Source organism: Dreissena polymorpha, chromosome 5 (genome assembly GCF_020536995.1).
Source record: "Dreissena polymorpha isolate Duluth1 chromosome 5, UMN_Dpol_1.0, whole genome shotgun sequence".
NCBI lineage: Eukaryota > Metazoa > Mollusca > Bivalvia > Myida > Dreissenidae > Dreissena > Dreissena polymorpha.
Window position 1 is genome coordinate 10,117,250 of NC_068359.1, and position 19,239 is coordinate 10,136,488.

The following is a 19,239-nucleotide window of genomic DNA, read 5'->3' on the forward strand; positions in this document are numbered from 1 at the left end:
TCAATTTAAATTTGCATGGGTTAGTTGCTATGGTGTACCCATAGCGAGAGGGGGTTGATGGTTCTATCCCCACTGTGGGATGCCAAGTACTGGGTCTATGCAGGTAACAGACTCGGGCGCGTTTCAATAAGCCTAAGGTTTAAACTTAGTAAGCATTTGTATAAGATGATTATTGCTTGTTACATAGTACTATCTGCAAAAGTAGGGTATTCCTCCATACTTTGCCAAGCTCTAATTTTCATTGTTTGACTCTCAATGGTTGTATGGTATTATATTGTACCTTTGCATGAATTTGATCCATGTTTTACATCGTTTCTTTCAATCAAGTGTTGAGCTTGGAGCATTAATGTACTTGGTGTATGTATTTATTGTGTGTTATGTTGTATTTTGCAATGAATGCGTTGGCTCCGATAGTTTTCATGCAACCATAATGTCTTCAAAGGAGACATGAGTGTTATACATGTAGATTAATTACACACATTGCCAGTTTGTTTTAATTGCAAGTTTTATTCAATTTCAGGAGGTACACATACTTTAATCGTTTAAGGTGGTTGTGCTTTTACATCCTAACATAGTGATTTTGAGTGAATTTTCTATTTTTTTGCACAATAAATGTATCTGGTAGTGGAACATGTTCACAGTTTTAAAAAATGTCTCACTTTAATATATAAATAAACTTTAAGATTTTGAATAATGTCATATAACTGTTATGTTGCTAGTATCAGAAAAAGGTGTAGCAAAAAAATTAATTGGGGCTTGAGAAAAATGTAAATCACATCCACTAGGCTATTCAGGCATTAGAACTTAACAACTATTCTTAAAATAATGTGAGTAGAAGTCATATATCAATTACTGATGAAAAGCGTTACAATTGCTTTATGATGTTTTCAATATCTATTTGGGATTATCCATAAATGGAATTATTATTTTATTACATATCAACGACATGATTCTTCCTTGTTGGATTAGTTTCCAGTGTTTTTTTAAGTTTAATTGTGCCATTCTGTGAACATGTACCTTTATTTATATAAGCTTGGTAACACTGCTTTGCATTAGACCATAAAGTGGCAAGATATTCAATTCTAACATTCATCGTATGAAAAAAATGTTTCACCTATTCTTTTGAAAAATGTAGTCTATACAGATAAATTGCTCTGTATTAACTTGCTTAAGAAAGACAATACTGACTTGATTTTTTGTGATGTCTCCTACAATTTACGCATGCAAATTATAAATATGTAAAAAACAAATCGTACATGGAATGTGTGAATATGGAATAAAACATCAATCTTTGAATAAAGTGTGTTATTTCAGCAATGCTATATATGCAAACTTACCTGTAGCATTTATTTATTTTGACCACCAAAAAATAGTAGTTTATTTAAAACCTGTTTGTATAATTTATATAAAGTATATTTTATCACAAAATGCATATTAGTATGGGTTAAAAAACATATGTTTTAGCACATTTTTAAAATACAGAACAAATTAGCAAAAGAAAAATTATTTTTAATGAATACTAATTGGAAAGTGCTGATAATAATAAAATTATGCACAAAATGAAATGAAGATAATTATGTAAACAACATGGAATTTAGTTTTATGTGATAAAATAACCAAACTGATATCTGTTATGAGTTTGATGTCTAATTCGAAATTCACATGATCAAATGTAATTTATTGACATTTTTAGCTTACCTGAGCACAACGTGCTCATGGTGAGCTTTTGTGATCGCCTTTTGTCCGTCGACCGTTGTCCGTCGTGCGACGTCAACATTTGCCTTGTTCACTCTCTAGAGGCCACATTTATTGTCCAATCTTCATGAAATTTGGTCAGAAGATTGGTTTCAATGATATCTTGGATGAGTTCAAAAATGGTGACGTTTGCTTGACAAACATGGCTGCCAAGAGGCGGGGCATTTTTCCTTATATGGCTATAGCAAAATCTTGTTAACACTCTAGAGGCCACATTTATTGTCCAATCCTCATAAAACTTGGTCAGAAGATTCATCCCAATAATATCTTGGACGAGTTTGAAAATGATGCCTGTTGGTTGAAAAACATGGCTGCCAGGGGGCAGGGCATTTTCCTGATATGGCTATAGTAAAACCTTGTTAGCACTCTAGAGGCCACACTTCATGAAACTTGGTCAGAAGACTTGTCCCAATAATATCTTGTTTTCTCAGGTGAGCGACTTTGGGCCTTTCAGGCCCTCTTGTTTATGGATAGCTTACAAACTGAAATTGTAGTTTAAGGTGGCAATCTGTAAACAATCGTACTTAAACATTGCGTAAACGACACAAGGAGCAACATACAGTATAGTAATTACAGATGCAAGAAGTAAACAAATTTGAAAACAGAGAATGGAATTCTTGCTTTCTTTTTAACATCCATTTCTTTTGCAGTGACATTTTCATATGACATGTTAGCTACCTTGTTAATTAGCCAAACATACTGTCAACTAATGCAACCCATTCGTTGATTATTTAGGGATGCAACAATAATAGAACAAAAACTGTACTGCTATAAATATATGATCCTGGCTCTGGGAAAACAGGGCTTAAAGCGTGTGTTTAAGGTCTCACCCAGATTACTGCATACTGCACAGGCCAATTAGGGACAACATTTTTGGCCTTGACTGAAGTTTCGCTAAGACGCGTCTTCCTTTTAATGAGTTTTGCTTAAAATTGAATAGTGTTGTTCCTGATTAGCATGTGCATACTGCAAAGGCTTATCTGGGACAATACTTTACATATGTTTCACATTAAAACATGACCAAACACAATAAAATAATGACCAAACACATGAAATAATTACCAAACACAATGAAATAATGACCAAACTCAGTGAAATAATGACCAAACACAGGGAAATAATGACCAAACATGAGGAAATAATGACCAAACACAAGGAAATAATGACTAAACACATGAAATAATTACCAAACACAATGAAATAATGACCAAACACAGTGAAATAATGACCAAACACAAGGAAATAATGACCAAACATGAGGAAATAATGACCAAACACAAGGAAATAATGACTAAACACAAGGAAATAATGACCAAACACAATGCAATAATGACCAAACACAATGAAATAATGACCAAACACAATGAAATAATGACCAAACACAATGAAATAATGACCAAACACAATGAAATAATGACCAAACACAGTGAAATAATGACCAAACACAATGAAATAATGACCAAACACAATGAAATAATGACCAAACACAATGAAATAATGGCCAAACACAATGAAATAATTGCCAAACACAATGAAATAATGACCAAACACAATGAAATAATGACCAAACACAATGAAATAATGACCAAACACAATGAAATAATGACCAAACACAATGTAATAATGATCAAACACAATAAAATAATGACCAAACACAATGAAATAATGACCAAACACAATGAAATAATGCTATTTTTATTTGATTTTATATGAGTTATTGAGTAATTTTTCCAACAACAAAAAGTTAATGGTTTAATTTATTCCCATTTTTTAAAAATAAATCAAAGCTTACATATCCAATATCGAGTGTATAGCACCTGGCTCTATTCCACAAGTGGTGACAACAATTGCTATAGAAAAGCATTTTTATGATGATTTTACTTTCAGATGTTTGAAAACACGAAGTATCGAAAATTAAAATATGAACAATGTTGAACTTAAAATTACCACTTCACTGATTTGTTTTTGTTAAAGATAAACTGGTTAATGTCAGTTTTATCAATTATTATTCAAATGATACTTATTTAAACAATATAATACTATTTTTCCAATTTAAAGTAAATTGAAGCTTAAATTCCCATTTCACAGCTATTGGTCATATTTCCAAAATAGTGGAAAAAAACTGGGTCAAGAAGATTAAACCGGCATCGAATCTTATTTTGTTGGATTTATGCAATACTAAACACAACTGCCAAACATGCAATAAGATGATGAAGGCTTATAATTGTTTGAAGCAACAACTCTGTTAGGATATTGTTTAATAACCCCATAACTAAAAGTTTGCTGTGTTCACTTCTTTGTGTGTGCTGCACTGCGCTTATTGCAATAATTAGTGTGGGTGTATATGTTTGTTGAAATAAAACAGTCCTGTGACCTATCTGTATGAGTTGGAATACATTTTAGTATGATGTCAGCTAAAAAACAAATTATAATTGGGAATCTGTATTATCTATTATAATAAAAATGCTTGTACGTCAATAACAAAACCAAGTTTTGACTACGAAAAGAAAATCAAAACAAACAAGTGGCTGTTGCGACTTAACATTTAACACTTAACACTTAAATCTTCTTAACATTATTTAAAATATTAATCAAATCTTTTCATCTGTACAATGGTTTTTCTCTAGCTTGTGCAGCTGAAGTAGCTTTTTAATGGAATAGATCATCAATATAAAGTGTTTTGTTATGCCCGCAGATCGAATGAGGGGTATATTGTTTTTGGCCTGTCTGTCTGTCCTTGTCTGTCTGTCATTGTATGTGTCACAAACTTTAACCTTGGTCATAACTTTTGCAATATTAAAGAAAGCAACCTGATATTTTGCGTGCATGTGTATCTAATGAAGCTGCACATTTTGAGTGGTGAAAGGTCAATGTCGTCCTTCAAGGTCAAAGGTCAAATATATGGCTTCAAAGCGGCGCAGTAGGGGGCATTGTGTTTCTCAAACACAGCTCTTGTTTATCTTGTGTGTATAATTTAATTGATCCTCATTTGGGAAAAGTGACCTTAATGCATGTTAACTTTTTGCTGCATGCATTTTTGCTGCATGTAAGCATATTACAAAAGCTTTCTTGCTAAAACTTTGTTAATTTATTCCTTTACCTAATGTATACCTTAGACACTTATCATTTTGTTTTTATTGGGGCATTATGGAAAATAAAATACAAATTAATCGGAACTGCTGATTATCCGGAACTGGTTGACAAACTGTATCTAAGTGGTAAATGTTTAAACGAAAAATACAATAAATGCGGGAATTGTAGTCTGCACAGACTTATCAGATCCAACAATTTACACACATGCATTAAACCCTGTTTCCCTAAAACAAGGCTTCATAATTCCATTATTTTCTTCTGCTCAAATCAGTATTAATGATTGAAATGTTGGTAAGTGAAAGTAGAGTAGTAGCTTTGTAGGTCAAACACATAATCAGTGCTGTCAGGTTAAGGAATTTTTCATTTTATAATTTTTGTCATTATTATTGCATACTCTTGTTTAATTGCAGTATCTTAGTGATCTATTTTTATGTAAACTTGTTGTCATAAATTTTTTTTCATAATAATGACCACTTTTGGTCAAAGTATTATAGATATTTTATTCATTAACTTTTCAAATAAATATTTTTTTATGATAATGATTTTTGTCTTAATTTAATTTTTGATGATTGTTCGAAACAGAACTGTGTCCCATATTTAGCTCGGCTTTTTTCGGAGAAAACCCGAGGTATTGTCATACTCAGCTCGTTGTCTGCCATCCGCTGTGCTAAAACCTTAACATAGGCTCTAAAATCTAAGTGCTTCCACCTACAACATTGAGACTTTATATGTAGCTGCACCCTCATGAGTTCTACACGCCACACCCATTGTTGGGTCACTAGGTCAAAGGTCCAGGACACTGTGACCTCTAATATTCTTCTGACAAGCTTTCATTTATTCAAAACTGCACCCGCAGCCAAGCATTGGCACCTGTTATGCGGTGTTCTTGTTAGCTTTTTCCAGCATTTCTTCTATAATGACTCTTGGAGAATGGCAGTTTCCTGGTTACCCATATATTTCATTTGATGAAAATATTTCCTAAGGTCATGTTTGGCAATATATATCCAGAAATTATGCTTTGTGGTCAAAATGAATTGATTCCTATAGTTAATTTAGGAAAATGTCCCCAACTGGAGAATTGTGGTTGCTGATTTTTCTAATCATCTGACTATTTAGCTCATCAGAGCTCAATGTGAACATTGTGAGCTTTTGTGATCACCTTTTGTGCGTCATTCATCGTGTTATATGCGTAGTGCGGCGTCAACATTTATCTTGTTAACACATTTGTCCAATCTTCATGAAATCTAGTCAGAATATTTGTCTTAATGATATATTGGCTGAGTTCTAAAGTGGGTCAATGTGAGGTCAAAAACTTGGTCACCAGGTATAATTAAAGAAAAATGTCCAAAAGTCACATATAAGTCCAATTATCATGAAACTTCATCAGAACATTTTGTTCAAATGCTATCTTGGCTGAGTTTTAAAATGGTTCTGGTTCCTTGGCCACTAGGTAGCACAGCAGTTTTCCTTATATTGTGATAGTGAAACCTTGTTAACTCTCTAGAAGTCCCCATTTTGTGTCTAATTTTTATGAAATGTGGTCAGAACATTTTTTGTTCTGATGTCTTGGATGTTTGAAAATTGTTCCACCAGGGGGTCGTGCAGTATTTCTTATATGGCTGTAGTCAAACATTGTGAAACTCTAGAAGTCACTTTTGTTTCTAATAGTTATGAAACTTACGTAGTACTTTTGTTCTAATAATATCTCGCCAGAGTTTAGAAATTGTTCCCATCTGTTGAAAACATGGCTTAAGGTCTATATGTGGATGTTGCTGTTCTCCTTTTATGGCCATAGTGAAACCTTGTGAACAGTTAAGTAGTGGCATGTTTTGCCCAATCAGTATAAAAATGTATTCTAATTATATTTCTGCTACATTTAAAAATGGTTCCAGGTTAATAGGAAGGTCAGAAGACACATTTATTGTCCCCTATCAGTTTCACCGGAGGGGACTAATGGTTTTCGCTCTGAGCGTCTGTGAGTCTGTCTGTCACACTTTTCTGGATCCTGCGATAATTTTAAAAGTTCTTAATATTTTTTCATGAAACTTGAAACGTGGATAGATGGCAATATGGACATTATGCACATCATTTCATTTTGTTCCTACGTCATAAATTCTGGTTGCTATGGCATTAAATAGACTTGAAATACTGCTGAAAATGGTAGTTTTCTGGATCCTGCTATAATTTTAAAAGTTCTTAATATTTTTTCATGAAGCTTGAAACATGGATAGATGGCAATATGGACATTATGCACATCATTTCATTTTGTTCCTATGTCAAAAATTCTGGTTGCTATTAAAACAAATATAAAAAAATAAATAAAAAATTCTGACAATGGTGGAAACTCTGACAATGGTGGAGCCGGTATTGCTTGGCAATAGTCTTGTTAAACATATACACTGTAACTCCAATATAGCGCAGTCAATGGGGTCCATACCGCGAAACAGCGTTATAACAGATCCGCGTTATAAGTTTTGAGCTCAATTACTGCAAGGTGCTATAAAAAAACAGGTATAGAATAGCCTATAATATAGGTCATGTATATTGCCATGCTGTGTTGATGCAAATATACATGCATATAAACCGAATCGTATCGATAACAGTATACACACCGCTTTTCTGATGTGCACATTTATCCGATAATCCAATAAAATTGCAACATCACTTAAAAAATAATAGTCATGAACATTAATGACCATGTATGTTTAAGAAATTCGTAAACACAACCGTACGCATATATATGCCATATTCAGAAATGTTAAGAGTACAGTGCATTATGGGGCAGAGCTTTCATTGGACGAGCGACTTTAAATTTAGATTGAATGCAATACGATTCATGTACAAAAAATTGTTTTATTGCGTCATACGCATGCAAAAAACGTGTTTCCCGGGGACTATCTGATACCGCGCGAAAATGAAAGTGAAACTCTGTTAACAATTACCGGTACACTGCGTTCGCATGTAAATAAATTGTCAGCATTATTAAATTTCTTATACACGAACTGAAAGATAAAATGGCATAATACTAGAATGATAATGAAATGAAAGAAAAAATTGTTTTATACAGTGGGCAGTATATTTCACAGCCGCTCATTTAATATAGTCAAACTGCAACCATATCAAAGTAAGACTGTTTCAATCGTTTTGAATTACTTTAATTGTATAACTATCTCGCTTGCACTTAACTTATGGAAATAATCGCACTGAACCGCTCGGATGAGGAATACATGTAATAAACACTGACACACGAGTTTTTCACACCTTTATTGACATTACACACTAGATTAACACCAATTAGCTGTCGGTGTTGTTTAACCTCGAGGCGATTATGATCAGTTCAACGGACGGTTGAATAAAGCAATCAACATGTGATTGCCGCCATCTTTGAATTGTCTGAAAATACATGAAGTTGCATGATACGGATTTGAATCAGAAATCAAATGGAAGGTTGGAGAAAAAATGGGATCCAAGCACCCGCTGCGTTATATTGGATTCAGTGTTATAACGGAGCGCGTTATATTGGAGTTATAGTGTATCACAAAACCTGCTTAGGTCTGTTTTCTTACTAAGGTGCACAAGGTGAGTCACCTATGTCTTGCAGCCCTCTTTTTGGTTTTAAATCAAAGACACCAATCAGAAACATTTTTAGCTCGACTATTATATATGAAATATATATAGTGGAGCTATCCTACTCACCCCAGCGTCTGCGTTAGCGTTGGCATGCAAATGTTAAAGTTTTCGTACTACCCCGATTATTTTCATTGTCCCTTGACATATTGCTTTCATATTTTGCATACTTGTTTACCAACATGACCCCCAACCTATAAACAAGAGCAGACAACTCTATCAAGCATTTTGTCATAATTATGGCCCCTTCTATACTTAGATAATTGAACATTTTGCTTAAATTGCCATAACTTCTTTATTTATGATCACATTTGATTCATACTTTGACAAAACAACACTTACCTGACATACCACATTGAACTCCACCTAAACCATCCCCTATGCCCCACCCCAGAATCCCCCCCCCAAAAAAAAATATTATTTTTTTCCTTATTTTTGAAAGATCATCTATTAAATGACCACACACACATTATACCCCCCCCCCCCCTCTCCATGATGGCATATGTTATACTGTCAAGCACTCGAATAGTCGAGCAGGCTGTCTTTTGACAGCTCTTGTTTTAAATTATGTTTTCGCTGTGGATATTTTTAAACTTAAAAAGTAAAAATGTTTAAACACATGGACATTTATATAAATTCAGTGTCACTTGTGTGAATTTTAAATGCATGTGCAATTTATTTTTATTAAGGCATAAAACATTACCAATTATACAGGTGTGGTTAATTCCTAAAGATCTGAAACTTATAATTTTGCAAGATACGAATGATTGTATTGTATTTTAAATAAAACTGTCTCTAGAAATGAGACAATGTTTGAACTAAAAATGAGACGTTCTGAAAGCCATATATGTACATGAAACATCAGATTCTTTCTTTTATTTACAGAATGACCCAACATCAAAGGAAACAGTAGTGAAGAAATACATAAATGGGGATTACTTTGGAGGTATGTAGTGTTCACAAGCTTGGAAGGGATCTGTTCACAAATAGACCATTCTAAACAATATGTTATCGATGTTAAAAAGATAATAAGTATTTTTTGTCATTCTATGAAAGACAAGGCTATAAACAGTAGTTTACCTTGTATATGCAAAAATATAAAGTACACATCACAAATTCAGTGCTAATAGTCAAGTTCCTCTTGGTAGCCTGTGTGCCAGAAAAAGCCTTTTACCCTTTTGTTTAAGGTGAAATTTCAGGTTTTATTATTTATTGACTAGTTTTGATCCGAATCTTAATTTTTTGATAAACCCATTTAATTCATATGTACAAACTGCACCTATTTTATGCACCAGGAGTAGTTTTGATGCAATAAATATGATCCTGGCTTTGGGAAAACTGTTCTTAATGCATGTGTGAAAAGTGTGCTATTTCCACAGGCTACATGTGTATTTGGGGACGACATTTTCCACTTAAAACTGGATTTTTGCTGTATATTGAAAAGACTACTACTGATAATGTGGAAAGTGTCCCTAATTACCCTCGAAGTGGAAAGTGTTGTCCCTAGTTACCCTCGAAGTGGAAAGTGTTGTCCCTAATTACCCTCGAAGTGGAAAGTGTTGTCCCTAATTACCCTCCTCGGTAGACGGCAAAGGCTTATCTTACACTACGTACATGCATTAAGCCCTATTTTCACAGGGCCATTCTCATATAGATGTACAGTATGTCATTTTATAGCCTGGCTGTTATCCGAAGATGTTTTAAGCTTATTGTCCCCTACCCGTGAAACCGGAGGGGACTTATGGTTTGCGCTGTGTGTGTCAGTCAGTCTGTCAGTCCGTCATACTTTTCTGGATCCTGCGATAACTTTAAAAGTTCTTCATATTTTTTCATGAAACTTGAGACATGGATAGATGGCAATATGGACATTATGCATGTCATTTCATTTTGTTCCTACGTCAAGAATTCTGGTTGCTATGGCAACAAATATTTAAAAATAATTTTTTTTACTGACAATGGTGTAGTTTCACCGGTAGGGGACAATATTGCTTGGCGATCTCTTGTTCCAGAGTAAGTCTGTTTATAGCCAATTTACGGTGGTGATTGGTATTTTTCATCTTTATCATGATACATTTGTTCTGCAAAAAAGCTCTTGCCAAGTTTGAGTGTTGGAGTCACTAAATGAAGGGATAACATTGTATAACGAGTATCACTTGTTTATATAATTTCAGAGCTGGCGTTGGTCACTCATAAGCCTCGGGCAGCCACATGCTACGCTGTAGGAAAAACCAGACTAGCAGGTAGGAATCTGGATCCAGTCTAAGCAAACATCATACGATATATTTAAGCAACTATTCAATTTCTTAAGTTGCCATGCTGAGCTCCTACCTCTAGGAGTATCTGGTAATTATGCCCCCGAACCAGCGTATTAAAATCACACTGTTTGTTAGTTAGTTGGTTAGTTAGTCTTACAGAACTAGTTTCTGCTCAATAAGTAAAGCAATTGTCATCAGAGCTTCACCAAACTTCATGAAAATGTGTAAGGCAATAAGGCAATAACATCTAGGTCAAGTTCGATAATCGGCTAAATTGACCCAGACACTCTTGAGTTACAGCCCTTAAATCATCATAAAATTGGGTTGTTTCTTGTTTCCGCTCAATAACTGGAGCAAATGTCATAGCCTCGAAATTAGCACACGCCCAATCGCCCGTGGTGAGTAAATTTACTGCCGAGCACATACAAAAATGCAGGTTTGTTGCCCGCCAGACATGTAAATTATTGAAGCCAATTGACAGTTAATAAAAAAATCTTAAGTAGTTCTTGATATTTGCAAACATTTTTATTATTTCCTCCACCCACTATAGTGGGGGACATATTGTTTTTGCCCTGTCTGTACGTTGGTCTGTTTGCTCCAACTATAACATTTGCAATAACTTTTTCAATATTCAAGATAGAAACTTGATATTTGGCATGCATGTGTATCTCATGGAGCTGCACATTTTGAGTGGTGAAAGGTCAAGGTCATCCTTCAAGGTCAGAGGTCAGATATATGTGGCCAAAATCGCTCATTTTATGAATACTTTAGCAATATTGAAGATACCAACTTGATATTTGGCATGCATGTGTATCTCATGGAGCCGCACATTTTGAGTGGTGAAAGGTCAAGGTGTGGCCCATGTTCGAACTTGACCTACATTCATCTAGATACAACTTCTGACCAAGTTTGATGAAAACTACTTGAATCAGAGAGTGGACACCATGCTCAATATTTAAAACGCACTAAGTGACCCAGTGACCTAGTATTTGACCCAGCATGACCCATATTCGAAGTTGACCTAGACATCATCTAGATGCATCTGACCAAGTTTGGTGAAGATTGGCTGAAAAAACAACTTGAATTAGAGAGCGGACACTTAATACGGACCGACCAAGAGACAGACAAGCTCATTCCTATATACCCCATAAACTTCGTTTGTGTGGGTATAATTAAAGTGCATGAAAAAACCAAACTACATGAGCCTAGTACTGTAAAAATTCCAGTTCTACTCAAGATGTGTCCAATGCTGCCAGGTGTCTCATTCAGTTGAAGAAAGCTGACTATGAAAAATAAGCTATCAAATTTAGAACAGCTCATTATATTGCCAAATAAGTCTTTTAGGGACTTTGTTGACATTTGCAAACTTGACAAGGCAAAGGGATTGGACATAGGAGAGTCCTATGTCAATGACAAGGGAGCAGCGGTTCTCGTGTCAAACATTGCCAATGTCACCCTGCAGCCAGTTGTTATATTCTTGGTTAAAAAGGTTCAGGCATGTAAAAAATATGTTGGGCATGTTAAAGTTCTTAAGTAACTGGCCCGACTGGCATGTAACTTTTCAAAGCTAATTTCGAAGACTGCTTCATGAAAAAGGGTAAGGCAATAACATCTAGGTCACGTTCGATAATTGGCCAAATTGACCCAAACACTCCTGAGTTACGGCCCTTGAATCATCTAAAAATTAAGTTTTTTCTCGTTTCCTCTCAATAACTAAAGCGATTGTCATTGGGTCTTCACCAATCAGTCGTTTTTATTCTCCCGGTAGGGTGGCATATAGCAGTAGCACTGTCCATCTGTCTGTCTGTCGGTCTGTCTGTCTGTCCGTCACACTTTTGTGTTTAGGTTTTGAAAAATGCTCATAACTTCTATGTCGCTTCAGATGTAACCTTCATATATAGTATGCATGTGTATATGGACAAGGCCTTTCCATACGCACACAAATTTTACCCCTTGACCTTGAAATTAGGGTCTGCGTTTAGGTTTCGAAATCTGCCTTTAGGTTTCGTAAAAACCTTTTTCGGGGGCATATGTCTTCCGATGGAGAAAGCTCTTGTTTTCAGTATAAATATGCTGTCGCTTTAATCAAGAAGTTAACAAATTAACATATAATAGTTTTGAAACATAGCACTCGGTGACATAATCCACCCCCTCCCCTCTCACAAAAGGAAGTAGAGGGGCAGGGCTTTTTTTGGCCCGATTTTATGGCCGAAATTTGGCTATATTCCCAATCCCAAAAAGTATGGGGAAAAAAACACTAATTAACAAAGCGTAGTCCGGTCTCGTACAGGTCTTAGACTATAACTTGATTTGGATAACGTCGGCATTATTCGTGTGCACAATACTCTCCTTGTTGTTCAGGCGCTTATTATATTTGCGATAAAATTCAAGCGTTTTGTGATTCTGCTGAATGGAAAACAAAGATGTCGCGCAATTTGCAAATATTACGTGAAAAAGATTCCTAGGCAAAGACCTGGCAGCAAAACAAAAACTGTTGATTTTTTTAAGAAAGCATCATCAAAAAAAAAAAAACATCGTCAAGAAGTTCAAGTCTTCTCATTGAAACTCTTCCATTGTTAATGATAGTTAACTAATAACAAGTGACTCTTTTGCATCGTCATCGTTTATTTCTGTAAGCAAAGTGCTGACTGATATTCAACATGTTGATAGCAGTAGTTCTCAAGAAGAAGATGAAGAGCCTCCTAATAAAATGGTGCCTGAGGAGACTGAAAACTTTGTGTGAGCTTATTATGTGAAAAACTGTTGATCATGATGATGTTTGTGGTGTTTGTGATTAAAGATGCTGAAGTCATTCATGTAGTTTTAAATCCCATTTTATTTCCCATTTTCTTGAAAATGCCGATAAAATTCCCAATTTCAAAGGCTATCTTCCCAAAAAGCTGAAAAAAGCGCTGAGGGGGATAAACTGGATTGACTCTGTAAATCTGTCAGATATTATAAAACAGTATGCTGGTTAGTCCTGATGCAAGGATCACCCCTTATGACTTTAAATGAAGGGATCAAAAGACAAAGTCCCACCATGGACTTGGTTGCAAGTTGGAGGGTGTATGTGGCATACCTACATGCTTTTCAAACATATTTTGTAACAATTACCGGTAGATAAAATCTAAAATTAGATAATCTGTGACAACCTCATGTTTAGGGTTGTGTAACTTGCCAGTTAAAAGAATTGAGAAGAAAACTCTAATATAATAAGCAGAATAAATGAATTAGAGATTGAAGTATCTGGTTTGAACAAATCCTTTGCAATAAGCATAGAATATTATGCTAGGACACAGCGGGCTACTGGACTTAACCACAAGACTCATACACTCCCAGAAAGCCATACTTTTGTAATAGTCCATTTATTCTATGCATTTTTATGCACCCAGATCGAAAGATCGGGGGTATATTGTTTTTGGCCTGTCTGTCAGACATCTGTCTGTCTGTCAGACATCTGTCTGTCTGTCAGACATCTGTCTGTCTGCTCTAAAACTTTAACCTTGGTTAAAGTTTTGCAATAACTTTTGAAATATTGAACATAGCAACTTGATATTTGGCATGCATGTGTATCTCATGGAGCTGCACATTTTGAGTGGTGAAAGGTCAAGGTCATCCTTCAAAATCAAAGGTCAACAAAAAAATTCAAAGCGGCGCAATAGGGGGCATTGTGTTTCTGACAAACATATCTTTTGTTCTGAATGTTACTCGTTAAATATAAAAACATATTTGTTACTTTTATGTCAAGTAATGTTTTCTGTTGGCAAATAAACATTAATCTATAATGTTAACATCCCTACCTTTTACAAGTAAACAATGCTTTCGAGGCACATGATAACGAGACTTGCCAAAGTCAACAGAACATTTTATTTTTGAAAATTTAGTGGTCTGCCTATGTTAACAGAAAACCCAAATAGCAAATGTAGACTTTTGTATTTGAGTGTTGAATACAATACAATTGTTGGCAGGAAAACCAACGCATCTTATGCAAGCTCTCAAAACATCATACTTGAATAATAATCTATGTATTAACAATTTACTGAAATATTCCTAAATATTGTTCACTCATAACACTACGATATCTCCAAGGTCAAGGTCACACTTTGAATTCAAAGGTCAAAAATGGCCATATATGATCTTTTCCGGGCCATAACTATGTCATACATTGTGAGATTTTTAAATTACTCGTTTATACCCTACCAGTTTGGACACTGTATTTGTGTGTGTTTCACTGTAAGTTTCCCCGTTGTTACAGTATTAGATGTTCAGGCGTTTGAGAGGCTGCTGGGTCCATGTATGGACATCATGAAGCGGAACATCAACGAGTACGAAGAACAGCTCGTGTCTATCTTTGGTTCCAAGGCAGCCATCAGTGATCTACGGTGAACATTCTGCTGGTTTCTTACCTGCAATTGCCATGGTTACGCTGTGTGTTTTTTCTCTTCTCCATTTCAAGCAATATTGTCAGAAAACTTGCCCGATTGTTAGATCAACTGGTTTGTTTTCATCGAGATATTTGGTCCAGTGCCAAAAGGATGTTTGTTTTTGTTTGATGGTGGTTTTGTTTTACTATCAGACAATTGGGTTAGGAAAAAAAGATGAAAGTTTTGAAAGAATGTTAGGGAAATGGCACCTGTGTATTTTAGGTTTCAAATTGTTTTCTGGTTTGATTTGTCACAAGTTTTAAATCAAGTAGAATTTGTAATGCCTGTTTGGTAAATACAATTTTGTTTTGTGCATCTTTTTTATTCAGAAAATCACTTAATCCACAATTTGCTATTTAATGCTTTTAGTTAGGATTTATTTAAGGTATATAATTATTGCGTATTCATATTTTGTGTTTGTAACATTTTAGTCTATGTAAGAAGGATCAAAATTGTTTGTATTTACATTTATGTATCTTTCATTTTCTTTATTTTATATAGAAATAGTAGTAAGAGATTTGTTTCTGTCCATTTACTCATACCAAACAATACTACTACTAATAATAAGAAATAAAAGCTCCTTTTTTTAACGAAATGTGGGTATTCTTTGCATGAATATAATATCAAAATCATACCATATCAGAATTACTATGTATCAATGTTTTTGAATGTTAATGTCATCTTGACAAATTATCTTGAGGACCAACTTTTAGGACTTTATTGTTTTCTTTATTTTGTATTTTATACTTGGGACTTCTGTATGTATCCTCATTACAAATATGTGTATCCCTCTTGCCTTGTGAAATTATAACCTTGCCAGTTGATATTTTTTTGCTTGTTATTTTTCTACAAGTATTTTGCTCTTAAATGTCATGTTTGCTTGTGAGGTCAATTATGTGCAGTTTTTGAAAAACTTGCATGGTTGGCTAATGTTTCTTACATAAAAATACCAGAAAAATAAAAACAAAAAATTAGCTCTGTTAGAAAGTTTTAATTGTGTTTTTAATGAAATGAAATGCTCGCAAATGCTTTAATGAAAAATGAAATAAAATGCATAGTGATGTTATAACAGTTTGTAATGCAGAAATTTACTTCAAACTTATTATTGTAACTGTAAAGTATAAGCGCAAGCGCTTCAATACTTAAAGTTTCAAAACAAAAATACCTCACAAATTTATAGATCTTTCGCATTGATTACAAAATATTGCTTTGTTTCCTAAAGTTATGTAAAAATGTTATTATAGCTTAATTAATTAAATCATTCTAGAACTGTTTACTTGTAGCCTATGTTATTTAGAACTACCGGTATTAGAACATGTGTACTTCAAATCAATGAAGGTTGCCATGACATAGTGGATATGGTGTCCGCCTAGCAACCAGGAGGTCATGGGTTTCATCCCCAGTGTGTGTGGAAGCGTTTTTTCTATCTGCCTCGTCGACACCAAGTTCTGGTTCTAGTCCCAGGAAACGGACTCGAGCGTGTTTCAAATAAGCCTTAGACTTTCGCTGCAATCAAGGGAATTGAAATTTAACTTTAAAAGAATATTTTCTACATGTTATGTAGATACTCAAATAAATATTGTAAGTCACAAAATTGAGCAAATGTGTGTATGTATTTGTATACAATTCTTGAAATTAGTGGTACTCGGAACTAAAAATATAATACATTACTAGCATTTTCTCTTGTATTTGAGAAAAAATGTTACTTTGTCAGTAAAATAGCGAATTTTGTCACAACAATAATTTTGCAATCAAAATATTTCATTAACTGGTATTAAAAATGTTTCCAATTTTTCAGCAGAAGATTTTAGTATTTATATCGGATGTATATTTGTGTTGTTGCAGAATGTTGTTTTTTGTAAGGTCTCGTTACTTGTGTTAAACGTCATTGTCACCCTGTATTTGTTGTTCACAGAAGATTGAATAGAATTTTACGATATTAAATCTTCCTTAATCAGTTAACTTTTAACAATTACTTAAAGATTAGAGCTTTGAATTTCAACCAGAAAAAAATGCATTTTACATTTGAACTTATATTTTCTCTTGCTGAAAGTTTAATATTAACACAAATTTGGCGTAAAAAGTTTCATATTCGTCGGGCATGGTGCTTTAAAGAAGATTTAAATATTGAGAAAAACATCTTCTACAAAATCTATTTTGTCTATGATTTTAGCCCGAAATATTTGTGCAGAAAGAATTGGCTTAAGTAAGTAAGTATGGAAACAGAAACACATTTTACAATTGAATTGAACAAATGTTGTAAAAATGTATTACTATTCAGTTATTCCAATTTAAATGCATTTATTTACATTGTTTGGATTGTGCACTTGAAAAGTATCAATGCTATACGTGATTTCATATGATACTTTTTAATTTGATTGTACTATTATTCTTGTTATGTTTCTATTTCTGTCTAATTGTGTGATTTATAGTCTGCATCTGCTGTCTAGCGACACGGTTTGACTCGCCGAATTTAATATCATAGCCAGTTTGTGTTTCAAGATGCTATATAACATTTAATACAAATGTAACAACCAGTTAAGTTAATGAGAGAAAGTTATATTGATTATATTTGTTATGTACTTTAATACATGTAGTTAGACATAATGTGATTACATCAACTATTTACATGGCTATGTTGTGGAATATTTTATTTACCAACATCAGGTGTTTTTATATTATAGATACAATATACTGTGGCTGTGTTATATTTTTGCATTTCTAACATGTCAATGACTGTCCATGGCCACTCAAAAAGAAAAAAAAGCAGTAAAAATAAAGTACATCTAAAATTGGAAGCATATTAATATGATAACCAAAATGAATAATTGTGTTTTATTGATTAGTGATTATTCTTACTCAAACAATGTATTGGAAACTTAAGTTAAGCAATAAATGATTTTAAACCTACAATGAACATGTAGTGAAAGTAAATGCTAAATTGACCATTAATTAATAATGCATAATATTAATACAAATGTTTTTTTCCCAAATCGTTTCAGTTTGCTAAATGGACCATTTAATCACTGCATGTGTACTAAATAACAACAAAACAACAACATCAATATATATCTGATTTCAGTCAAGCCTATTCAAACTCTAAATAAGTATCTACATTTAAACAAAGCCAGTGTCTTTTTTGGTTCAGTATTCAATTTGTGTCGCCATCTATATACCTGGAAAACTAATGAATAAATTATGGATTTGTGTTATTTCATTCGTTTAAGAAAATCCAGGACATTTGTAAAAATAATGACTTCCAAATGTGACAATCTTGTGCTTATACTGCCAGCGAAGTTTGGAACACTGTCACTGTGTTAAAAGGAGTTTGTTTGTTGTGTCATTAATTATATTCATGTATTTAAATTTAAATATTGGAAACTTTTTACGAACATGGTTTTTCTTTAAGAGTCCATGTATGGAAAATACAGCATATTTTTATTGATTGCATATTAGCTTTGTTTTAGGGTCACTTGCCAAAATGAATGTTAAAAGGTAATTTCATGTTTAATATTATTTAATGGAATATCAATATTAATTGAATATATGTATTGTCCTGTTGTTAACCTTTTATTCTTCAAAACATTCAGTTGCTGTATTGATTCTACTGTAAAGTTTCGAGCACATAAACTTTTAACCCTAAACTACAGTTTTATTTATTACTGGTAGACTAGAAACTCTTAACTTAAATCTAGAGTTATATTCATTGGCTCACAGGAGCAAGAAAATGTGTGCAGTTCTCTACTGCGTGAAATCTCTGTTAAAATTCTTGATTTTTTAGTGAGGCTGTTTTCGGAGAAAACCCGAGCTATTGTCCTAGTCAGCTCGTCTGCTGTCCGCCGTAGGCATCATGCTAAAAGCTTTACATTGGCTCTAAAATCAAAGTGCTTCCACCTACAACTATGAAACATTAAATGTAGATGCACCTTGATGAGTTCTACACGCCACACCCATTTTTGGGTCACTAGGTCAAAGGTCAAGGTCACTGTGACTTCTAATATCAAACTTTAACATAGGCTCTAAAATCAAAGTGCTTCCACCTACAACTTTGAAACTTCATATGTAGTTGCACCTTGATGAGTTCT

The 19,239-nt window shown here is 33.9% G+C and overlaps 1 protein-coding gene across 2 annotated transcripts in view; it reads left to right on the forward strand.

The window, feature by feature from the left end:
• The window catches only part of LOC127880985 (cAMP-dependent protein kinase type II regulatory subunit-like), a 130,269-nt gene extending 111,471 nt beyond the window's left edge, over positions 1-18,798 (forward strand). For both annotated transcript variants that reach the window (XM_052428542.1, XM_052428543.1), the window contains 3 exons: positions 9,361-9,421; positions 10,647-10,715; positions 14,986-18,798. In XM_052428542.1, the coding sequence (XP_052284502.1) occupies positions 9,361-9,421; positions 10,647-10,715; positions 14,986-15,116 (261 nt within the window). In that variant the 3' untranslated portion in view covers positions 15,117-18,798. The remainder of the gene's footprint in view (positions 1-9,360; positions 9,422-10,646; positions 10,716-14,985) is intronic.
• Positions 18,799-19,239: the final 441 nt, after the last annotated feature.